At 51.9% G+C, this 21,723-nt stretch overlaps 7 protein-coding genes across 7 annotated transcripts; 3 read left to right on the top strand and 4 right to left on the bottom strand.

Annotated features, from left to right (window-relative positions):
* Positions 1 to 7: 7 nt before the first annotated feature.
* On the bottom strand, positions 8 to 4,205 carry SEPMUDRAFT_147546 (SNF2_N-domain-containing protein). The gene is made up of 3 exons (XM_016904371.1): positions 4,019 to 4,205; positions 2,800 to 3,536; positions 8 to 2,741 (listed from the first exon to the last, which is right to left on the bottom strand). Exons 1-3 carry the CDS (start codon positions 4,095 to 4,097, stop codon positions 309 to 311), a joined length of 3,249 nt encoding a protein of 1,082 aa, XP_016763872.1. The 5' UTR covers positions 4,098 to 4,205; the 3' UTR covers positions 8 to 308.
* Positions 4,206 to 4,624: 419 nt separating this feature from the next.
* Positions 4,625 to 6,712, bottom strand: SEPMUDRAFT_147545 (uncharacterized protein). The gene has a single exon (XM_016904370.1). It carries the CDS (start codon positions 6,497 to 6,499, stop codon positions 5,075 to 5,077), a length of 1,425 nt encoding a protein of 474 aa, XP_016763871.1. The 5' UTR covers positions 6,500 to 6,712; the 3' UTR covers positions 4,625 to 5,074.
* Positions 6,713 to 8,155: 1,443 nt separating this feature from the next.
* SEPMUDRAFT_147544 (uncharacterized protein) lies at positions 8,156 to 10,264 on the top strand. The gene is made up of 3 exons (XM_016904369.1): positions 8,156 to 8,382; positions 8,451 to 8,513; positions 8,603 to 10,264. Exons 2-3 carry the CDS (start codon positions 8,466 to 8,468, stop codon positions 9,500 to 9,502), a joined length of 948 nt encoding a protein of 315 aa, XP_016763870.1. The 5' UTR covers positions 8,156 to 8,382; positions 8,451 to 8,465; the 3' UTR covers positions 9,503 to 10,264.
* Positions 10,265 to 11,662: 1,398 nt separating this feature from the next.
* On the bottom strand, positions 11,663 to 15,563 carry SEPMUDRAFT_147543 (kinase-like protein). Its single transcript, XM_016904368.1, has one exon. It carries the CDS (start codon positions 14,067 to 14,069, stop codon positions 11,964 to 11,966), a length of 2,106 nt encoding a protein of 701 aa, XP_016763869.1. The 5' UTR covers positions 14,070 to 15,563; the 3' UTR covers positions 11,663 to 11,963.
* Positions 15,564 to 17,299: 1,736 nt separating this feature from the next.
* Positions 17,300 to 17,806, top strand: SEPMUDRAFT_147542 (uncharacterized protein). Its single transcript, XM_016904367.1, has one exon. The coding sequence runs from the start codon at positions 17,364 to 17,366 to the stop codon at positions 17,544 to 17,546; it is 183 nt and encodes a 60-aa protein (XP_016763868.1). The 5' UTR covers positions 17,300 to 17,363; the 3' UTR covers positions 17,547 to 17,806.
* Positions 17,807 to 18,448: 642 nt separating this feature from the next.
* On the top strand, positions 18,449 to 20,235 carry SEPMUDRAFT_147541 (2,3-diketo-5-methylthio-1-phosphopentane phosphatase). The gene is made up of 4 exons (XM_016904366.1): positions 18,449 to 18,523; positions 18,604 to 18,644; positions 18,790 to 19,530; positions 19,639 to 20,235. The coding sequence occupies exons 1-4, from the start codon at positions 18,490 to 18,492 to the stop codon at positions 19,843 to 19,845; spliced, it is 1,023 nt and encodes a 340-aa protein (XP_016763867.1). The 5' UTR covers positions 18,449 to 18,489; the 3' UTR covers positions 19,846 to 20,235.
* Positions 20,192 to 20,899, bottom strand: SEPMUDRAFT_105959 (uncharacterized protein; the record flags this gene model as incomplete). Its single annotated transcript, XM_016900602.1, has 3 exons — positions 20,192 to 20,295; positions 20,343 to 20,763; positions 20,849 to 20,899. The coding sequence occupies 3 exons, from the start codon at positions 20,897 to 20,899 to the stop codon at positions 20,192 to 20,194; spliced, it is 576 nt and encodes a 191-aa protein (XP_016763866.1).
* Positions 20,900 to 21,723: the final 824 nt, after the last annotated feature.

Here is a 21,723-nt window from a genome sequence, read left to right as displayed (position 1 = left end):
GGTTGGAGAAAATTGTCATTGTCATTACATTCATTCTATTCTGTGCGTTCTGCTTCCATTCTGAGGTTCCACCTGCCTGCCAGCCAGCCAGCTAGTAAAGGTAGATGCTGCTAGGCGAGTGCAGCATTTATAGCTGATTGATGACGAACCCGCAAGAAAAGAGAAAACACTCCAATATCTCCGGTTTCATGAGCTACTGGTAGGCTCATGTCTGTCTGGTAGAGCCTGAAGAGCATATTAAGAAAAGAAAAAAAAAAGTCTGCTTTTTCTTTCACTTCTTTCCTTCTCTCCCTCCCATCTTTTCTTCCCTACTTGAAAAGTTCTCGGAGGTCATCCATACGCGCCTTGTTCTCCTCCAGCTTGTTTCTCTTCCTATCCATGCTGATTTGCGCCAAAGCTTCTTTCTTTCTCTGCAGCTTCAAAATTCCCTCTTCGACCGAATCGTTCATGATGAAATGCTTGATGAAGACTGGACGAGTCTGACCCAGGCGGTGGACACGGTCGACGGCCTGTGCTTCGACACCAGGATTGAATTGAGGTTCCATGACGTAGCACTTGTTGGCCGCGGTGAAGTTGAGGCCCTGACCACCGGCCTTGATCGAGACGAGCATGACTACCACACGATCATCTGTTTTGAACGTGTCCATGGCTTGGGTGCGCTGCTTGATGGACATGGAGCCATCCAGGCGTGCGTAGCCGATGTTGCGGGACTTGAGTGCAAATTCAATCAGGTCCAGGTATGCAGTCCATCCACTGAAGACGACAGACCTGATGGGCGGCTCTCCCGGTGGGAGGGCGTTGGTCTCGATTGCAGACTCTTCGAGGTCGTGCAAAAGTGCCTTGACTTTCGTGTGAGGTCCGCTATAGCTTTCCGCGTCCCACTTTGCCGCCGTCGGCAGTTTCTCCGACTGCTTCTTTTCGTCCAGGTGATTTTCGTAGCCATGTCGAGTCAATGGCTTCATGCCAATATGCTGATACGACTCATCGTACGGACAGGTGTAGTGCCTGTCCACCGTGAGACTCTTTTGGCACGCTTCGTCCCACTGCTCTCTGCAGTGCGTGCAAATGAGATGGAAACACGGCGTGAGATAAGCGAGCAGATCTGGCTCTTCTTCAGGCTCTTCCTCATCGGAACTTGCGTCGCTCTCATTGCTGAGATCGACAACGTCGTCCGAGGCAATTTGCTTGCCAAGCTTGCGGTTGCACAGTGTACACTTGTCCATCTCGCTGTCTTGCATGACCTTAAAGAGACTGTAGGCTTGGCTGTCGGGAGTGAAGTCATCCTCGTCGCCAAATCCCGGTTCATCGCCAACATCGATAACGATAGCGTTGCTCTGGTCGTCGCCCTCGATCTCTTTCATATCTTCCTCGTTGAGCATCTCACGCCCATGGGCACAGATGGCGCGCAAACGACCAATAGACTTGAGGACGTGGGCGTACGCTTTCCCACGAAGCTGACTGCCACCTCCTGTGATGTTGTGAAAGTGTGTACGGCACGTGGTTGCAAAAGCCTTGTAAAGGAACTTCTCGGATTCGCTGAAGTCAAGGCGAGTAATTTCCTCGTTGCGCTCCAAAAGACCGATGGTCTTCTTTCCGCGACGGAGAGTAATACTGCTTACCAGAAGTTGCAATTGCTGGATAACGCCCGTATCTCCATTCTTGAACGGAGACATGATATATTGCGTCCATGTTTGAGGGTGGTCTAGCGGCTGAATGCGCAAGAATTTGATGAGCGCACCCAGGTCGTAGAGGGAATTCTGCACCGGTGTGCCAGTGACTGCCCAACGGCGTTGAGCGTACAGAGCACAGCAAGCCTTGGAGACCTTTGTCGTCTGAGTCCGGATCTGATGGCCTTCGTCGAGCACGATGCGGAACCAGTTGAGCCTGCTGAGCGCTTTCCTTACGCGATTGCCATCCTGAAGCTCTGCCGCAGCTGTGTTGTATGATGTAAGAACAACATCGTACCTAGACAGCTTACTGGTGTCCTGCATACGGTTCGATCCGTGGTACGCATAGACGGTAATACTTTTCGGCACAGTATGCTGAATGATCTGTTCTTGCCAGTTCGAGAGTACGGACTTGGGACAGATGATCAACGTACCACGAGCGTTGCGATCAACATCATCGTCATCCGGCCGCTCCTGACGGAATCGAGCTGCGTCAGACTTCGTTGCTGCGATGAGCGCCAGAATACTCAGCGTCTTACCAAGGCCCATCATATCGGCCAGAATGCCGCCTCGAACAGGCTCTGGCTTCTCATAGATCTCGAGACCCGTGATCACATGGTACCAAGTAGGTTGACCATTATCCTTCACCTTAGATCTCCACAGTGAGTGGCTTGGAATCTCCTCTCCGTCGTAGTCTCGCTCATGAGTCATTAGGAACTCCAACGCCTGCTTCTGATGTGGCATCAAAGGCGTGGAGATGACCTCAGGGTTGCTCTCCATAGCTGGAAGATCCTCATCTTTCGCCAAGTTATCAAACATGGTCTCGGCCTCACGCTTGATTTCCTCAGTCGTACGGGGTACATGGTTCGCTCCTGACATCCTCTGAGGCTGATACCCACCAGCCTTGGCGACCGGAGCGTAGTTTACCGGAAGTTGAGGGTTGACGACCTCTCTGCCGGTGTAACCTTGAGGTGCGCGTAGAAAGAGCTGGTGTCGCGATAGCCACATGCCGATCTTGGTAGCCAGCTTGCGTGGACAAAACATAGTCACCGTAATCTTGAGTGATTGGGATGTCTGGAAATAATTGGTCAGCGGTTGTCAGCGCACGAGGCTTCTCGATATCAACTCTTACTCTCATTCCCGAGGACTCGTTGGGCTTTTTCGGGCGATTGAGGAGATACATGCGGCAACGCATGTGGTTGACGTTCTCGCCATCCATGAGTGGAGACAGCGCAACGGCAGCTCTCATATCCATGCTACCAAATCGTGCGCCGGCATTGTCGATTAGATGGATGATCTTTGTTTTGGGGTCGTCTCGCTTGTACGTAATGCGACTGTTTGGCCAGTGAGACTTTGGAATGCCGGAAGCGCTCGAAACGCTCGGTACGCGATGAGCGTTGACAGTAGTATCAAACACTCCCAGACACACCTCCTCGTCTTCGAAAGTCTTGGAGGTAGTAACGACAGAGACACCTTGCTCGATGACTTCGTCGTCGGCGTCATCGTTTGTGAGATCAATCGCGCTGGCACCGATGTTGCGACGCTCCTGCTCAAGGTGGTCGCTAATAAGACCACCTTTGTTGGCGCGTATGGTCTTCTGTTTCTTGCGCTCCTCATCGGATCCGTCTCGATCAGTGGCAACAGCTTTGCGTTTCATCATTGGCGCATCGCGCTCTTGAACGCCATGGAGATCTTCGATCATGCGCGCAGTACTGTATCGGGTATCTTCGGCGGCATCGCTTGTTGAGTTGAATTGCGAGTTGTTCTTGGCTCCATCTTGCGAAGTGGCGACGGCCCTCGGGTCTAGCAGAGATCTTGGGTCGTAGTCAGGCTGCCGAGAAGGCGCAGGTTTCCGTGTTTGTTGTGGACCTGTCGTGGTGAGTTCAGAGATAGGCATGGACAGTTGGTTGAAGTCAGTGTGAGTGTCGGGGGGGCGGGGGCCGAGGAGATTCATCATGGATTCTGACGGCGGCAAAGGAACGCGATGAGCACCACAGCCTGGATAAAGATGCTGCCGTGTGTCTCGCGGGTGGCAGCGGCGGTGGTGAAGATGGAAGAAGTATGTTGGTGAAGGACAATGGTGCGCAAGACGGGTTGTTGCTTGCTCGTGGTTGAAGCGGAGATGGATGGTGATGGTGGTGGGGGTGGTTGCAGGTAAGAAGGTATTTCAAAAAACGTCGTTGGGTCAGGAGTGAGAATAGAGTTTGACGGTCGGCTGCCGCCTGAGCGACGCGCAAATGGGTGAAGTGAGGTGAAGCGGCGAGCGTGTGCATCACCACGCGGCGCGTGGAAGATTCAAGTGAAGCTCACGAATTACTCGACTGGGAAGAGGACACGAGAATGACACGTACCATAGTTGGGCGTCTTCTTCACCGACTTGGCTTTCTCCTTCGCGAAAGCTTTGGGATTTAACAGCTGTAGCGGATTCATGTTCCCGTCGAGATGGTAAGTTCTGTGCCAACGACGAATGTCGTGGTGGCGTAGTCGGATTACAGTCGTGGTGGAGATGCTTTAGCAGAGTGCCGTTCGCGAGTCTCCCAGGCAGCATATATCATGACTCTTATCCGTCGTGCAAGCGTAACAAGGTGAACAGAGAATACGCCGTTATATGTCGACTTCTTCACTGTACTAATGGCAGCGATAAGTGAATGATATGTAGTCGGGTGGCGTGCGTTAGCGTGACTTGGCAGAAAGCACGGGTGGATTCCGAAGCCTCAGGCACAGCCCTTACTTGAGAGATCGATGCAGCACGATAGACAGCATAAGTGCTTGCTACGAGTCGGACGATTCTATGGTCAAGCTTGTATTCAGAAAGCGAAATTGAAGGAGAAGACGTGTACGAACAGAATTCTTCTCTCGAGAACTAGCCATTACGGACATTGTAAACTCCTGGGTGGGTGTCCAGGCACACGATCATGACACTTGCGAAATGTGCACTCAGATGGAGTACCATATCTGACAAGACACTACTCGAATTTTCCATTGCTCTGATACGATAGATTGCTCATTACTTATTTCCATTGCAAGTATTCCGTGACGTTCGTGCTCATAACCTAACACCAGGGCGACGGGCTTGGAAGCGCCTGTTTCATTCCCTATGCTTCCCTCCCCCTGAACAGACAAACGCTGAGCATAGCTCGAAGCATGTTATTCCTCCTCTTATATCATGCCATTCATGGGCGGTGCTGTGATCCCAGATTCCGTCCAGCATCCTACCAGCTGGCTTTGGGAGATGCGGCTTTTAGTCATGGGAGAGCCCATATGTTTCAGCATATGTTGAGTCCTGCTCAGTCTCCTGGTCTAATGCTGGACTCCCATGTCGTTTCATTATGCCAAATTTTTGCCGCCCCGTGACATGGACTCAAAAGTGTGCACATCCAGTACTACTTCGTTTCATTCGTGAATAATCAGCCATTCGGACTCAGCGGCGTTCCCGGTCGGGAATGAGTCGTCGCCAGCCTTTGGAAACCACGATCCGGTAGTGGCACGTGGCCTAAGTCAAAAGGAGACGTTGGGATCGTACGAGAGCTCTTGCTACTGCCAGGGCGACTGAGGCTGGATGACAACATTGCTGGACTCGCAGGGCGTGAGCCGTCCATCGATCCAAGCAGTCTGGGGCTTTGCAAAGCAAATTCTGGGGTAAATATCTGCCCAGCATAGGGAGATGCGGTGATGACTGTTCCAGGTGAAGTTAGTGGCGGTGGCGCCGGAGACTCCGATCTGAAAAGAGGGTGTATATGATGCTGATCGACAGTGGGGGTGGTCGGACTAGTAATGCTTGGAGTGCTATCTCGCCGAATGTGCAGACGTGGAAGATCCTGTATTGGGAAATTTTCAGATTCTGTGTTCGCTTTTGGTGACATGAAAGCCCCGTAGATTGGCATTGGAGTCTCGTGAGGAATTGTGACGCTGGGAAATGGTCCATCTAAAGGACGCGCTGAGGAGGCCGGTCGGCTGCCTGGGATCGGTTCTAAGCAGGGCATTTTCGGCTTCTTCATTGTCTCGAACGAATGATTCACACGGGAAGTGTCCCAGTGCTCAAACTCCGACTCAGTGCTTCGAGACGGCGGAGAGCCGATGCCTGCTGCCGTGCCTCTGGAGCTTCGTGAGCCAAAGGATGTCTGCAAGATCAGCCTCGTCTTTGATGTCATTGGATGCAATGACTCTGTTGCTGAGTTTCTGATTGATGATTTCGCACTGGCAGTGAAATGAGAGGAGGCGATTGACTTTAGCGAAGCAGGTCCCTGTCGAGCGCCGAAGAAAGACGACGGCTGCTCCATACCGATCGAGCCAAGGCGAAGGTGAATGGTACGCGGCTTGACCTGCTGAGTTGAAAGAGGCTGCTCGTGTTCTGGGAGCACGCTGTGTTGCATATGTCGGGGCCAGGTTATTGTCCAAAAGATGAACTGTAGTACTAGGCCGATGACAGCCACAGCAATACCAGCTTCGGCCAGACTGTGCACGTGCTGGTCGTATGGTCCTTCGCTAGGAGCATTGTCTGGCTTGAAACGTCGAGCAAAGGATAAGCTAGTGATGGCCAGGGTAGATCCAATCAGGCCGGAAAGAACAGTGGGAATCCAGGCGGCGAGCATCAGGTTTCGAGAAACCCTACGCAAGAAAAGGCCAATGGCAACTAGAAGCGTGACTAGGGCGAATATCTCGAAAACAGAGGCGCTGATGGCCGAGGGAAAAATTGGGCTGAGTACCAAAGATGATGTAGCGAGCGTCGTTGTGATTGCAGTCGAGGTAAGCTGAGAAATGACGGCCAGACTGGCGATAGAATAAAAGATCAACGACGATCGGTCGACGTGATGGGGGCCGATCATGGTCATTGTGTTTTAACGAGAGTGGTTGACCAACAGGAGGAGGGATCAGAGGACTCGGGGGGCAGATGGTGTACAGTGAAAGTGTATGTAGGCCAGCCTGGTGCTCGACGTCGCAACTTGAGCTCTCAGAATGACAAGTTGGACATGCATGCACGCAGACGGGAAGGAAGGCGTTCGATGCAGGTCGGCAGGTCGTTTACGAGGCCACCATCGCCGTCGGCTGAAAGGGGAGAGAGCAGAAGAGGTCGTCCAGTGGCAGGCGTCTAGACGCGAAAACGGAGAGCAAAACGGAAGGGTTAAATTTCTCGATGGAGGGCGTGGTAGAGTAAACAGGATAGGATGGGGTGGGGTCCAGGGCAGGGCAGGGCAGTCTTCTATCCGATCTTCGGGGCGCACGTTGTTGAAGGTAACACCAAGTAGTCCGGTTGGCGTTACCAGCGCTTCTCCATGAGCAGGGAACACGAGGTCCTTCTTGTGTCCACCGGCCCACGACAACTCGCTGACTGGCTGAGTCGACGGGCTTGTGCCGTGATTGATGTGGCGGCGGCGGCGGTGGTGGTCGGGTGGTAATGGTGGTGGTGATGGAAGAGGAGGAGGAGGGAGGAGGAGGGGGAGGAGGAAGATGAGGCTGCTGATGAGAAAGAGAGAGAGTGTGTGTGTGAGGCGATTGTGATGGCAAAGCCCCAAGACCTACCACGCTGTACTGACTGGACTATACACGCAAACGAGGCGTTTCGCTCTGCGCGGGCCATGAGGTAGCGAAATTGCTCTGGCGGGTGCTGTGACCTGTCCGCACACGGTCGGGCGTTCGTGCGTGCGCGTGTGGCAGCAGAAGGTCAACAACGAACAACAACAATAAACATTGGATGCGGTGGAGGTGTGCAAGCATGTCGCGTCGTGCCTGCCGATATTGACAAGGGAGGCGTCTTGGAAGTTGGAAGTTGGAAGCTACGCCCGTCGCAACTGCCGCCATTGCGCGCCAAGTCAGCGGGCCGCCGCCACACACGGACTGACATTCCTGAATAATGCCCGTGACAGACGGACAGACTGACCGTAGTACATGCCTTGATGTTATCCTGCTACGTGCTACCTCCTAGAGGTACCATCTTCGTTCGCCGTCGCAGCGGCCTGGATTCCGAGTGCGCATCATTTGTCCAACGTCCAGCCAAACGAAAAGCGTTCGTCCCGACTCGGAAAGGGGTGGTGCTGCTCCGCCCTGCGCCATGTGTGCTGCTGTCAAACCATCTGACGTGCTATGGTAGTATCGAGTGCTGAGAATAGACTTGTGACACATGGCACCATCCTCGACTTCGAGAGCCCGCCCTGCAGGAGAGAAGCCGATCTGGTCGGCTGCCGCAGAACGCAGCGTCGAGATTCCAGAAATGGAAGCAGGAGGAAACAGGCGGCAATAATGATGATGGGGACGTGGTCCGTCGGGTGTTGTATATAGAATGACACCGCAGCTGCTGGCTCAGCATGAGGCTCGTGTTGTCAGCTGGCCCGGAATGAATGAAGAAGCCATCGCCTCCCATGAAATAACATCGAGGACATATAGCTACCTCCCTCATAGTCGGCTTGTATGCTTGGCTGAATGCTCTGCTTGTGCTGGTGATCGAAACTCGGAAAGCACCGGGCACTACCACCTACTCCCAGGTACTCCAGGTGGTGATGACCACCTGATGTGCTGCTGTTGTGGCCACGATCCATGGATGGGCTTCAGAAGAAGGTACATGTATGGACGTTGGCGTGTCGTGACGTTCCTGGTACCGTCCAGTATGTACATGTACCTGTAATGGATTTCGGCTATACCGGCACGCGTGATATATGATCTTCCAACTTCCAATCTTCCCGTCGTGTTGTTGCTCGATCCTGCCGTGCCACGATACGAGATACAGTAAGTAGAGTAGCAACCAACGCCATCGCCTCAACAACCTGAATACCAATAACCGACAAAAAGAACAGCAGCGCCATCATGGCAAACCCGGCGAACAGATGTATCTTTCTGGAACTGCCCGTTGAGGTGAGCCTGCCTTCATCCTCCGCGCAACTACCTTACCTACCTAGGTACCTCCTCTCTACGTACACTTCCCTGATGCAGCCACATTCTAGCTCCGCCTCGAGATCTACTCATATGCCATCCTGGATTGCAAGAACATCACCATCGGCACTGCAAAGCTCGTAGGCTGGCCGCCCGATATCGTCTACCGCCTCTATGGCGAGTCACGCGTTCCCCATCCCGGAATCCCCGCGCAACACGAGCCTGTTGTCGAGACCGATTATTGCCCTACGCTCCTCTCTGCTACGAAGCCTGCGACCATACCAGCAAACACCGAACCCCCCGAGACCACATATGCCCACACGCAAACCGCATATCACACAGTGTCTCTGCTCAACAGGCAGATTGCAGAAGAGCTCAGAAGCCACTTCGCCGTCCCGACGCGCAGGGAAACTTCTCTCTTCGTGAGCTACCCATATGGCCTCCATATCCTTCATACCACCACCCCTCAGCTGCTGCGCCAATCGAAGAGTGTCCACTTAGCAGGAATATACACGCCGCGCCTCTCCTGTTCTGATAGTGCGGCATCTCTAGGCCCAGCACAAGCACCAAAGCAGGCAAAGCTGCATGGAGATGTAGTACCAGACTCAGAAAAACAGCTCGAAGACCTCTTCCGCTTCGCCTTCGGCCCGACGCCGAAGCAACAGATGGAGATGATCGATATGAGGATATACTATCCAGGGGGCGACTCCTATAGCGCTATCTGGAGTGACGACAAATCGCCCATTGTCGTTGCATTGCAGAATATCGGTTATGCTCGGATTGGCGTGGACGTATGGCGCGGTTCGAATGGCATCGGAATGCGCTTGACCGCCAGGCCAGCCACGGCGAACGAGCGGGTGGTCACCAACGGCCTTCATAAGCTTTACGAGGGCGGCGGAGGAGATTTCCCTGCACACGGCAGCTGGATAGTTGACCCTGAGTGGCCTGCTTATACCGTATCGGAGAGATAGAGGACAGACGCGACTGCTGTCTTTACATCTGCTTGACGTCCTCACTGCAATTCAAAAGAAAACAGTACTGTCTCAATGGATCAGGATGGCACCAGTGGCTGAAGTTCAGCCTGGGCTGCTCGTAGTGCTGGAACGAGAGGAATTATGCTCTCCTACTCAGAGCGAATCTCTTGGTAACAGAACGAGAGAGTGGTATCTTGACAGTAAGGTCAACTGAGAACAACACCCCGCATGCCTGATGTTGCTCCGATGGGTCGCTTCCTGACAACAGCAATATCGATTTTGTGTCTCATACTGCTGTGCAGCTCGCTTGAGTCGCTACACGACATGCTACAATACGCATGCGAGTGACCATCACCAGGAGTCACTTGGAGCCACTCAGAAGCCGTTCACGCAGTGATTCGTGTCTTTCTTAAGCTTTTATTAAGAATGTATGCTCCAAGCCGCCTTCTTCCGAGCAGATACGTCGATAAGACGTGATTGACATGGCAAGTTTGCTCAGCACGAATCAGCTGCCTATACAGCTGCAGATACTCATTTCAATCACTCACACAGCATGCCTGTTACTTCGCTAGGTCTACAGACCTGGCGCCAAGTACAGCTTACGAACGACTACAACATATGTCATATATCATTATATCAACTGATTCCAAGCAGGAAGTCAGCAATCCCTCACACAATACAGTACGGTTACACGATGTTTCTCCTGGTCGTGCTACAACTGCAGTGCGAAGTCCAACGTCACGTCAAATGTATGTCACGGTATGTGGACCTCATTGTCAATACTACCTTATTCGATCGTAGATTTGGGAAGCTGCTGAAATTGCTCTTACACACTTCCTAGTCTAAACTCTCCCCCCATACCTCCTCTAGCACCCGGGGGGAGAGGGGGAAGGGGGGCCACCTGACAACAATCTGGACCTACCTAGTCCATAGTAACTAGTCTCGACTCGCACAAGCAGCAGCAGGCTAGCAGGAGCCAACTACATGTAGGTACATACCTACTCCCAAGCTCAGGTTGTGATAAGCTGCTGCTGCTAATCAGTATAGTAATCGCGCAGCATACCGGTTAAACCTAGCATCTTTCCTCATGCAATACATACTACATTCTAGTTGTATGTATGTATGTATGTATGTATGTATGTATGTATACATGTACTCCAAAACGTGCCCAGGTAGCTACCTTTGTAAGGTAGGACCGGTAGGTAGGTACAGGACTACAGGTCAGGTAGATTAATGTTCCAGGTTGTCACCATCCTACCCGTTCGGAATGCCCGGTCCAGGAGATCTCCCTCAGGCTTCTCGAGTCCTCCTGCTTCCAACTTTGCTTTTCTTAGGTACCTGTACTCTTTGCTACTACCTTTAGCCAGCTTTGGGTACGTACCTAGTAAAATCAAAAGTCCAACAAAGTCTTTGTTTTGGTAAGCAAGTTCCTCTACAGGTGCTACCTACTCGTTAGGCAGTGGGCGAAAAAAATCAAAGTATATCAAGGTAAATAACAACAAGATATAGTAAGATAGAAGTAAAGTCGATATAACGAGGAAGACAAAAAAAAATGTAATACGATTGAAAGAGGTATATATATCGAGATGTACGCATTACCTACATGATTAGCTATTAAACAATAAGAACAAGAAGAAGAAAAAAGTACATATACCTACTATACCTACCTACCTACCTACCTTATCTATCTAATACAAACAGAGGACAAGAAGTCAAGCTTAGTAGAGGTAGGGAAGTAGTAGATCCTTTCTTCGTCTTCTTCTTCTTGAGCCAATTAAAGAGCCAAGAAGGGAAGAGAGGGGGGGAGGCGGCTTTTGGGGATGGAAGATGAGATGATGAGAAGTGTGGGGTATGTAACTACAGTAACTACAGTAACTACAGTAAGGTAGGTATGGAATCAAGTTGCCATGTATGTGTCTGCTTTTTAGCGTCGGGCGTAGTCTGTAGATGACGACGAGGAGTACCTCCTACTACGATCGTGTGACCAGTGTTTCTCACACGTTACTTCAACTTCGGCTCATCGGGCAAGTCTGCCCATCTCCCAATGAAACCAAGTCTACATGCGGGTGTGCACAGGCACGGTCAGGTGGAGCGCGACAACAAGGAGTCACACAAACATGGCTGTCAGGATCAAGTAGTGGAAATGAGAATGCGAATGTCGTCTTGGGTTCCAACCTGGAGTTCATATATCACTCCCTCTTTGGAGTGGAGTGTACTAGTCCTACAGATACGAGTCTGCTCAGCCCGCTATCCTACCCTCCGCTACTTGTCCAAGGGAAATTTTTTGGTATCATCTGCAGTTTCACATGTAACGCCAATCACCTGTGCCACGTTGTGCACGCTTTCCAATAACTCCGTATCCCGACCCAACTGCAGTATGCTGTGTGAATGAAAAACAATGGACAAGTAGCGTTAAAAGGGGAAGCTCAGAGTCAGACTACAAGTGGGGTTCCGATGGTTACATATCCATCCTGAACTGACCAACCCATTCGATATCGATTTCGTCGTTAAAGTCGTGGTCAAGGAAATTGTGTTCTGGCAGACGTCGCTGTGCATCTCCAGATTGTTGTACAGCCATTGGTTGCACCCTGGTCGGTTGCGGAGTGTGTTTGTGCTCACGCCAGTTGTTGTCTTCCTGCCAAATCTTGCTGCCATTGATGGATGACGAACGAAGACGCTGTGGACTGCCCTGGCGCCAAGATGGCGCGCGTTCACGCTGTCGCTTGGGCTCCGGCTCCAGCTGAGATTGAGCTTGAACCTTGTTCTTCTTGCTGCTGCCAAAGGAAGTAAAGCTGGCAAAGGCGTCCGAGTACTTCATCTTTGGAGGCGTGGCGGCGGCAGTAGAAGCCGCGGCAACAGGAGCTGTGTCCTGCCGAGCGCGGCGAAAGTTGCCCAGAGCAGCCCACCTGTCCAAAATGGAAGACGACTTGACCTTGGGAAGCACCTTGACCGGCGGCTTATCAGCAGTCGTATCAATCACGGTCAACGGAGTACCAGAGCGGGAGTTGACATCAAGGTTGGCAAAGGCTTGACGAGGCGTGACACTTTCGCGACCCTCCTCCATAGGGTACGAGATTTGAGGCGTGCTCGGCTTCGCAGTGGTCACATGCTCCATGTCTGGGTGAGCGACCACAAGAGTCTCTTCAACTGATGCGTTGGTGTCGAGAAGGACTTCATCGGCAGCTTCTGCTTCCTCTTCTTCCTCTTCTTCCTCCTCTTCCTCCTCCTCCTCTTCGTCCCACAAGTCGCTCCAACTCTTAGAGAAGCCACTCTTGGAGCCGTAAGAAGAGACCTTTGGACGTGAGAAGCTGATAGGCAGAGACCCGACGAAGTTTGATCTCGGCTTCTTGACAGAAGAAGTGGTCGAGTGCATCGACTTCATGGACTTGGTTGACTTGTAAGACAATCCCAGTCCGGAGTCGACGTTCGACGTCAGAGAAGCCTCATCAGCATCGACGTATTGCCATTCAGAGTTGTTGGCAGAGGCAGGAAAGAGATCCATGTCCTCGTCGTGAATGGTGGAAAGTTGCCGAGTTGGCTTCTGAGGTGTCCTCAACAACGCAGAGCTCCATGGGAACGAGTCAGAGCCGGGTAGCACAGGGCTGGTGACGGAAGGAGTGCGAAGTGGTTCGCGGGCAGCAGTAGCCACAGGAGCCAGATCGGATTGATCGTTGCAGAAGTCGTCCAGAGCCTCGTCGTCGGTCGTGAAGCTGACGACTGCTTCGAGAGCCTCCCTCACAGCGGTGAGAGACCTGTCCGATGGATCAATTGCCAAGGAATGGCGGAGAACGTTGTAGGTGTCCTGAGACATGTTTGGGAAGACGTCGAACAAGCTCTGGCGATCGCGAACAAAGTCATCGAAGAGCGGATCCTTGATGGTTGGGGTTGCAAAGGGATTGCGCTGGAACAAGACGTTGAGCAGCACAATACCAATCGCCCATACATCAGCCTGGGCAGGGCAGTAGCCATAACCAAAGACGCCCGCATCATACTGCTCAGGTGCCATGTAGCGGTCGGATCCCACAGCGAATTCCGTCGACCACGTCTCAGTGGTAGCCAGACCAAAGTCTCCGAGCTTCATAGCGGCGTCCGAGGTGAGAAAGATGTTCTCGGGCTTGATGTCGCGGTGATACACCCCATTGTTGTGCAGGTGCTCGACAGCGCTCACCAATTGGAGCATGAGATCGCGGACGTGCTCCGTTTCAAGAGGTCCTTTGCCCATTCGAATGGCCTCGTAGAGATCACCATTGCTGCAGAGCTCGAGGACCATGTACGTGTGATTCTCCGTTTGGAAGCTGGAGACGGTGTTGACAATGTTGGGATGCGCTGGCAGACACGAATGGATATTCAGTTCTTCCGAGTATTCGTCCGTGTTGATGGCAGCAGGGCAGTTTGTAGTGGCAGCAGACTTGGTGATGCATTTGATCGCAACATCTTGTCCGGTAACGGTGTCCTTGGCCGCGAAGACCATGCCAAAGGAGCCATGATTCAAAGGTTTGACGGTTATATACCGCCCATTATCGAGAGGTCTTTCTTGTTGGAAGCCATCTCGCATACAGGCCATGGGGTGATTTCGTCGAAAGGATAGGGTGCAGGTCGTCAACAACAAGGGTGAAACGTGTAGCCACCGTAACACAAAGCCGTGTAGCCGTTCGACAACAGCACTCTGTATTCAACTCCTGGTCCAGGCCAAAATAACAATATAGGAAATCCGCTCAAAAGCTCGCTAGCCGTGCAAAAAAAGGAAGTCGTATCCGGTGTGTGTGTTTGTGTGTAGTGGTTCAAAGTAACATAAGGATCGTGGGTGTTATCATGTATGCAGGAAATGTGGTGGTGGTGGTGGTGTAGCTCGCCAGCTCCGGTGGGCTGGGAAAGGGGGGTCTGCGTCCGTCAAGGAGCAAGGCGGCTGAGCGCTCTAATGGAGGGTGGTGTGGTCGTCGGTCGGTAGTAAAGCAAGTAGTAGTATAAGAGAAAATATATGACAAGAAAGGTAGTGTAATGGAGGAAGAGGAGGAGGTGGTGGTTGTCGGGCGGGTTCCGTTCCCAAGATGATGATGATGTGTCGGAGAGGAGGTGGTAGTGGGGAGGATGCAGCAGTCGAGCAGGGTTGCTGGGCGGGTAGCCAATGCTGCCTGAGGACGGTCACGCTGCTCCGGGGGTGTTGGTCATCAAAGGGGTCTCTCTGTTGGTTCTGGGGGGATGTGTTCGCGGGGGGGCCTGTTGGGTGAGATAGCAGTGAGGTGAGCCCAGACCGTCGAGTAGAGAGACAAGTGGTTGGTGGAGGAGGAGTAGTAGTGGTAGTGGTAGTGGTGGTGGTGGTGGTGGTGGTGCCTGTAGATGTGTGTGGGTGTGTGAGATTGACAGCTGGACGGGCTTGGTCTGTTTGGCAGCCTGCTTTGCTTTCCAAGTCGAGCTTGCGAGTTGCGAGGTCCGATGACGAAGCACAGATCCCGGGGCGGAGCGGAGACTGGTCAGCTGCTACGGAGGCCCCTGTCGTGCTTGTTTTACATTTGGTGCAAGCAACGGTGGAAGGGGGAAGAGGAGTGATCTCAGGGAGTGAAGGCTATCGTGGCGGTAGTGGTGGAGTTGGTGGAGTGGTGATGATGGTGGTGGTGGTGGTAGTTGGTAGTGGTAGTTGGTAGGCAAGGCAGGTAGGTAAATACGGCAGGAGCTCTCCTCAGGGTCGTGGAAAGGCCGAGAATAGGTGATGGAAGATGATGGGTTCCCGGCGCGCGCTGTTGCCGTGGATGCAACTTGCGTTCCAGCGTCGCAACCTTTCGGCTACCTCCTACTGCTGCCTGGCCGGACGTGTGTTTCGAAAGCGATTGTTTAGGTAGGTAAGATGGTGGTATGTAGCTGGGGAAGGAGAGAACAGTGCCTGCGTGAGTGCGTGCGTGCGTGCGTGCGTGCGTGCAAATGCGGATATGGTGCTCAATGGCGCAGGCGGGAATGGGATAGGAGAAGATGTAGTAGAATTATTAGGAAGCGGTGTAGGTTGAACTGGACTACTGTACGTCTGTATGTGTGAGAGGGTGTGGACTGGACTGGTGTGGAAAGCAAAGCAGAGCGGCAGCGCAAGAGAGAGGTGGGGATCCCAGTCTACATGAGCAGCGGACAAGGAACCAGGCTCATTGCAGTAGCGTGCCGAATGCGGGATAGAGCAGGCAGCACCGACGCGGAAAGGAATGGGACGCCACGACGCCGCTTTTCGACTGCAGTTGCCACAAGTCATCGTCATGTCTGGCTTTGTTTGGTCTTATGTCACCTGCACCCATCCATCCCGTCAAACCGTCGACCTCGATCGCAGAAAGTCCCCGACTCTCCGGGTCGCGTTATCGCGCGCGCCTCTGACGCTGAAGCTCCCCAGTAGGAGTCCCTAGGAGGAGGTAGGAGGTACCTCTAGGAGGTCGGAGCCTGGGAGGTGCGTGTGCATTGCATTGTTCTCGCCAAACTGGACACGTTGCGACTGCAGTACCTGCGACGCTTGCTCTCCACTGGCTTCTGGCACTGGTTCAGAGGGTTCGCGAGACGTTCATCATCAAACACACCACACATCACCTCACTCGTGGGCCGTGGCTGCCGTGACGACAACTACCTTACGTACCTACCTACCATACGACGCCTACGTCTGGCGACACGCCTGCCTGTTCCTGTTTCATGAACCAGGAGACCTGTCTGCCAACACTTTTAGACCAATCACTCCTCCCCTCATCAGAGCCGGTCACGAGAAAACCTTCTGAAATTGCGTATACCACCCCACCACCGTCATCACCACCGTAGACTCTGTAGTATGTGCACTTTTAGTACAACGGACGATCGAAGCTCCAGTAAGGTAGTCTTCACTGTCCTGTCGATCACAGACCGTTGTCCTCATCTACCGGGTGCTCCGGACAGCGAACCATCTGACACTGCTGTTAATTTTGCACCCTTTCCCGACTGCATGGAGACATTGGTATGGATTCGACAGCGATTCACAGGCCACAGCTATTCACAGCTATTCACAGCCAAAAGTGCACACCAACGTGGTGGCTGCTGCTACATCTTCTGGCACTGATCAAGGCTCGTTCCAATGCACCACTGCGAGGTACTGCATGCAGCTTGTGCAGTAGGAAGCGCCACCATGCTCGGAGAAAATACACCTACTAGGCCTGGGCCAGACCATCGGGTTAGAATAGTCCGGCTCGATCGTCTCGTGAGCAGGCGCCCGTAAAAGGAGGGACATCATCAGCATTCCAAGCCACATGTGATGGTATGGTGTGCGCAATGACTTTGGGAACACGAATTCCTTCTGCCACACTGACACTGCCACCTGACTCTCGCTCGCTCGCTTGCTTTCCCAGCGAGCGTTGGTCAGATGTCGCGTGGCCAGACAAAGTCCTCACCCGTCAATAACGCCGCCAGAAGACAATGGACACAGAAAGAAACACCCAGAACCGCCTCGGATAGTGGCCGTGCCCGAGTCATGCTGCTGCTTACGTGGATAGCGTTACGGCCCGGCTCTACGCGCACACCAAGAAGGGCTGTGCCGCTTGCCGCTGTGTGAGACTGTGTCACTGTGAGTGTGTGCACGCGCCGGAGGAACATTGAAGCCGATCTGCAACGAAGATCGCTTCGTGGCTGGCCGGACACCACGCCCAAGACGGAACGTTGTGTAACCAGCGGTGAGGACTGACATGTCTCCAGATCAGGGGCGCATTAGTATGCGAGCGCGCTCCATGCGAGGTATATAGAGAGAGGTGTGTGGTGTGTGGTGTATGCGCATGTGTGCATATCTGCATATCTACATATCTACATGGCCAATCCAACCGCTGCGTGGTGAAGAGATTTCTGGTAAGCATTATGGTATGCAGTAGCTCCAATGCCTCATCACAATCTCGTGTCTAGAATCCAGAAGCACCCAGGGAGACCTGTTCCTTCTCATGCACAGCGTTCCGATCCCGTAGCCTTAGAAGATAATCCAGATATCTCATTCGACCTCCTGCACTCCAGACGCCTCTTGGTTCGCGCCGACAATGTTGATCGATGTCCCTCGAGACGTTGAAGTTCTGCAGACTGCAGTTGAGAGAGACTAAAAACTACACATGGCGGTGTAAAAAGCAGCATTTCTGCAAACACACACACACATAGACACGCATGGCGGCCTCGGTTGGCGACTGCAGCCCGTTACTACCTACATACAGTAGTTCCATCTCCTGTGGTCGTAACAAAAAAAACGTTTCATGAGTTGGCCAGTAGTCTACATTAAAAGGTACATACATAGGAGGTAGCGGTATGTAGGTAGATAGTACCTCCTAGGACCACCGTACAACCAACAAGCCAAGCTACTATTACATGCACTACATGCACGTACGCAAGCGCTGGCGCAGTAATCCAGCCAAGCATCCCACAGCGCTTCGCACCGCAGCAGCATGCATGTGCTGTCGTCTGATTCTGGGCCTCTGGCCACGAGGTGGGCGCATCTATTCTCGCCTCCAAGGCCCGCCCGCTCGAGGACATTTTTTTGCTTACAATGGGAAGGTTGCCGCCGCGTACTGTCTTCTCTCCTTTTGGATGCGGTGCCGTGTCTTTCACAGTCGTCGCAGAGAGAGATAGATGGTAGGGTTAACAATGGATGCTGTGAAACTAGGTCCCTAGCCTCTTTGACTTGGTCTTATCGTCAAGAATGTTTCTTCTGGGTCTGGTTCTAGGAGGTATGAGGTATGAGGTTGTTTGTATTCAGGTATTATACATACATGTAGGTACCTCCTAGTGTAGGTAGAATAATGCCCGGCGACGAGCGTTCTTCTGACCCAAAAGATGTCCAAGCGAACGAGTTCGACAGTGTCCCAGCCTAATGGATTTTGATTGGCGAACCAAGAAAAGCATGGCGCACACAGGCAGGACAACCACAAACACCTCTTTGCGCCTAAATAAAATAAGAAATTTCAAAATCGCTCCCGCATACACTTGACCACCCTTACCGATAGCTTGTCAACCAGCTAAAGATGGATGGCATCAAATGCATCCTCCTCGACATTGGTACGACCGACTGGATGCGCGCGGTGGCATGATACCTTCGTACGACTGACTTGCTATTATTATTATTATTACTACTGAAGAGGGCACGATACTTCCCATCAGCTTCGTAAAAGAGACGCTCGTAGGTACATGACCTTTTTTTCCTTTTGTTCATATGACCAACTTGCATTCCCTCCCACCTTCTTCTCCCAGTCCCACGCACACTCTGATGGTCGTGCAACCTGACATACGCACTAACTGGCTCTGCCTGCCTTCCTGACCTCTAGTTCCCATATGCCCTCCAAGCCCTCCCCCAAGTCCTCGAAAGCAAGTGGGATGACCCAGCATTCGCACCCTACCGCAATGCCTTTCCCGAAGAACATCGCCAGTCACCAGCAGATTTCCAGGCTCACGTGGAAGATCTGACTTTGCGCGATGTCAAAGTCGCCTATCTCAAGAATCTACAAGGCTTTCTCTGGGAAGACGGCTACCAATCTGGAGCGTACGCGACCAATCTATTTGCTGACGTGGTTCCTCAACTTCGGCAATGGAAGCAGCAAGAAGGCTTATCACTGGCAATATACTCCTCGGGCAGTATTTTTGCGCAGAAGCTGTTGTTTGGCCACGTACTACTACGACTACCTCCACCTCCACCACTACGACAGATGAAGCAGACCGCAGTTGAAGCAGCGACTGCGGTAGCGCCAGCGTTATCGTCATCGTCAGCTGGTGCGAAAAAATGCGGACGGCCAGCTGACTTTCATCATGGTGCCGAGGATCAGGCGAATGACGGGATTGCTCAGCCACTCTCAAGCAAGAACAAGCATGATGTTGATGATGTTGATGATGATGATGATGATGATGATGATGATGGCGATGATGGCGATGATGCTGCCGCTGCCGATCATCGCAAACCTGCTGAAACCGAAGACCTAACGGCCATGTTCGAAGGCAGATTCTTTGACACGACCAACGCCGGCCTCAAGACCGAAGCATCTAGTTATGCCAAGATCGCCGAGACTCTCAAGGTGCGATCTAACCATACCTCCTACCCAAACCCCTTTCTTGACTATGAGCTACAAAGCTCTCTCTCTCTTATATACCTACTGACAATGACATGGCTATCATCTATATAGTGGCAACCCGAGGAGATTCTGTTCCTCAGCGACAACGTCAAAGAGATTGATGCTGCACACGAGGCCAAATTGAATGCCATTCTCGTCGACAGACCGGGTAATGCTGCGCTTGATTTTGCCGATCGAAGGAGACTGCAGATTGTGGAATCGCTCAGCGAGATTTATATCAATAAAGGTCCGGGTACGGAATTGGGTCAGAAGGAGTGATGAATTTTTTTGGGACCAAAAAAAGAAAAGATATCCTATTTGTCCGGCTGCGTGTCCCTTGTCGAAATGCATTCAATCGCGAGAAGATTTGCTCTGGAGATCGATGTATACCATGTCTTCGATTGCGGCGATCTGGACACTGACAGACTTCAAAGGATGAGTATCACTATCGGCAACTGAGTTAGTTACCTGCCACGAGTCTATTCGAGCGCGAATCGCTACATCGGAAAAAAACCTCAACCCCATAAAAATGTCAGAGAAAGAAAACAAATCCGAGCATAACGACATTCTCATACTGTAGGAGACCACCTCCTCAATCCACCACCCACCCTAACTACCTAGAACATCAAAACTCGGTTCCACCAAACAAATTCTCCCCGCCATACCAACCCCCCATCTCCATCTCCTCCTCCTCCTCCTCCTCCTCCTCCTCCATCTCCGACGAATATACTGCATCAACCATCCCTGCCCGCCGCCACCCCCGCCGTGAAACGTACTCGGCACAAAACAAAAATGAAACACCAATTCCACATTTTCGCGAAATCTCAAAAATGTCCTCGCAGCAATCCAATTGCCCTGATCTATTAGGATCTGCTGTTGTTGCTGATTATCAACAATATCAACATCAACAAGCAATGCCAACCGACAAAAAAGTGTCCCCTCCTTGAATGCCGCTCCTGCTACTGCAGGAGGAAAACTTCCTGCACTGCGAGCTAAAACTCGTTGATAAAGTAAATTAAAAACTTCTTCGTACGTGCTCGTCGTGGGGAGGAGAATGGCGTCTTTGTGGAGGAGGGTTGGGAGGGGGCGGTTGGATGGAGGGGGGGTGCTTATTATAAGCTGATGATGATGAGGATTTTCTTCGAAAATGATGTTGGTGGGGGAGTGTTGGTGGATTTGCACGATTAGGGGTATGGCCTATGGATGTATGTTGGAATGAGTAGATTCATTTCATGTTTTCGAGAGATCCCCCTCAGAATCTGGTCTGGTCTGGATGACTTACTCGATATGCTTCATTGTTGATATCTTCATAGCTCGGCGGTTCGATAGACATATTGTCTCCAAAACCAGACTTTTTCGCAATCGCAACTGATGAATGAGATTGGACGTCCTGAGAGCAGATTACTTATCTACCTCTTTGGATCTGAATCTGATCTGGTTTGTGCAACAACACATCAACATTCACGATCTCGTGTGTGTACCCGGTCTCTCTCTCTCTCTCGTAAAGACTGCGCGTTGTCCCTACCTCTGGGGGCCATCATCCTTCACGACGAAGAAGACTACGTGCTTTTTTTTGTACACTTGGACCATGGCGAGAAAGTTTAGATTTCGACGTGTGTGTGGGTGAATTTGGCTTTCGTGTGTTTTCTTTTTGGATGGATGGACTGAAGGGGTGGGTGTAGGAGAAGGATGTATGTAAAATTCTCTCTCTTGTCGATATGCTGCCCGTGAGAATATGAATGCATCTAGCTAGGATCATATAACAGAGTCTGAAGTAGAACAAAGGCCGATGGGGATTGTATAGTAGGAGATTTCCCCCCTTGCTTTTTCCTTTTTTGCAAAAATACACTAAGTATCGAGAAGCAGAAACAATATGCAATAGTAATCTTCCTACACCTCAAGCTTCACAAGTGTCATCGCGTTGGGATAGTAACTGATCTACGTACGCGATATAATAAGGACTGCGGCTGACTTTTTTACTTCACTTCACTTTCACCGCCACCAATATCTTTCAATACGCTATCCTTGCAGACCTAACTAACTATGAATCGAATTATGAACCCATCCAGACATTATATGCAGCTCGAGGGTTCGAGGCAGAGTAGCTGTAATCCTGCCATAGGCGATCGCGCGGTTCAAACTCCAGAGAGTAGGAGA

Source organism: Sphaerulina musiva, assembly GCF_000320565.1.
Source record: "Sphaerulina musiva SO2202 unplaced genomic scaffold SEPMUscaffold_2, whole genome shotgun sequence".
NCBI lineage: Eukaryota > Fungi > Ascomycota > Dothideomycetes > Mycosphaerellales > Mycosphaerellaceae > Sphaerulina > Sphaerulina musiva.
This window is presented reverse-complemented; position numbering and strand designations above follow the sequence as displayed.

Bases quoted from the DNA above. Each gene is read 5' to 3' on its own strand.
- SEPMUDRAFT_147546 (XM_016904371.1), bottom strand. From the start codon at position 4,097: ATGAATCCGCTACAGCTGTTAAATCCCAAAGCTTTCGCGAAGGAGAAA. The intron at 3,537-4,018 runs GTACGTGTCATT...TCACCACGACAG, and splicing joins GAAGAAGACGCCCAACTATG to GTCCACAACAAACACGGAAA. The intron at 2,742-2,799 runs GTAAGAGTTGAT...AATTATTTCCAG, and splicing joins ACGAGTCCTCGGGAATGAGA to ACATCCCAATCACTCAAGAT.
- SEPMUDRAFT_147545 (XM_016904370.1), bottom strand. From the start codon at position 6,499: ATGACCATGATCGGCCCCCATCACGTCGACCGATCGTCGTTGATCTTT.
- SEPMUDRAFT_147544 (XM_016904369.1), top strand. From the start codon at position 8,466: ATGGCAAACCCGGCGAACAGATGTATCTTTCTGGAACTGCCCGTTGAG. The intron at 8,514-8,602 runs GTGAGCCTGCCT...GCCACATTCTAG, and splicing joins TTCTGGAACTGCCCGTTGAG to CTCCGCCTCGAGATCTACTC.
- SEPMUDRAFT_147543 (XM_016904368.1), bottom strand. From the start codon at position 14,069: ATGGCCTGTATGCGAGATGGCTTCCAACAAGAAAGACCTCTCGATAAT.
- SEPMUDRAFT_147542 (XM_016904367.1), top strand. From the start codon at position 17,364: ATGCCTCATCACAATCTCGTGTCTAGAATCCAGAAGCACCCAGGGAGA.
- SEPMUDRAFT_147541 (XM_016904366.1), top strand. From the start codon at position 18,490: ATGGATGGCATCAAATGCATCCTCCTCGACATTG. The intron at 18,524-18,603 runs GTACGACCGACT...TTACTACTGAAG, and splicing joins ATGCATCCTCCTCGACATTG to AGGGCACGATACTTCCCATC. The intron at 18,645-18,789 runs GTAGGTACATGA...CCTGACCTCTAG, and splicing joins GCTTCGTAAAAGAGACGCTC to TTCCCATATGCCCTCCAAGC.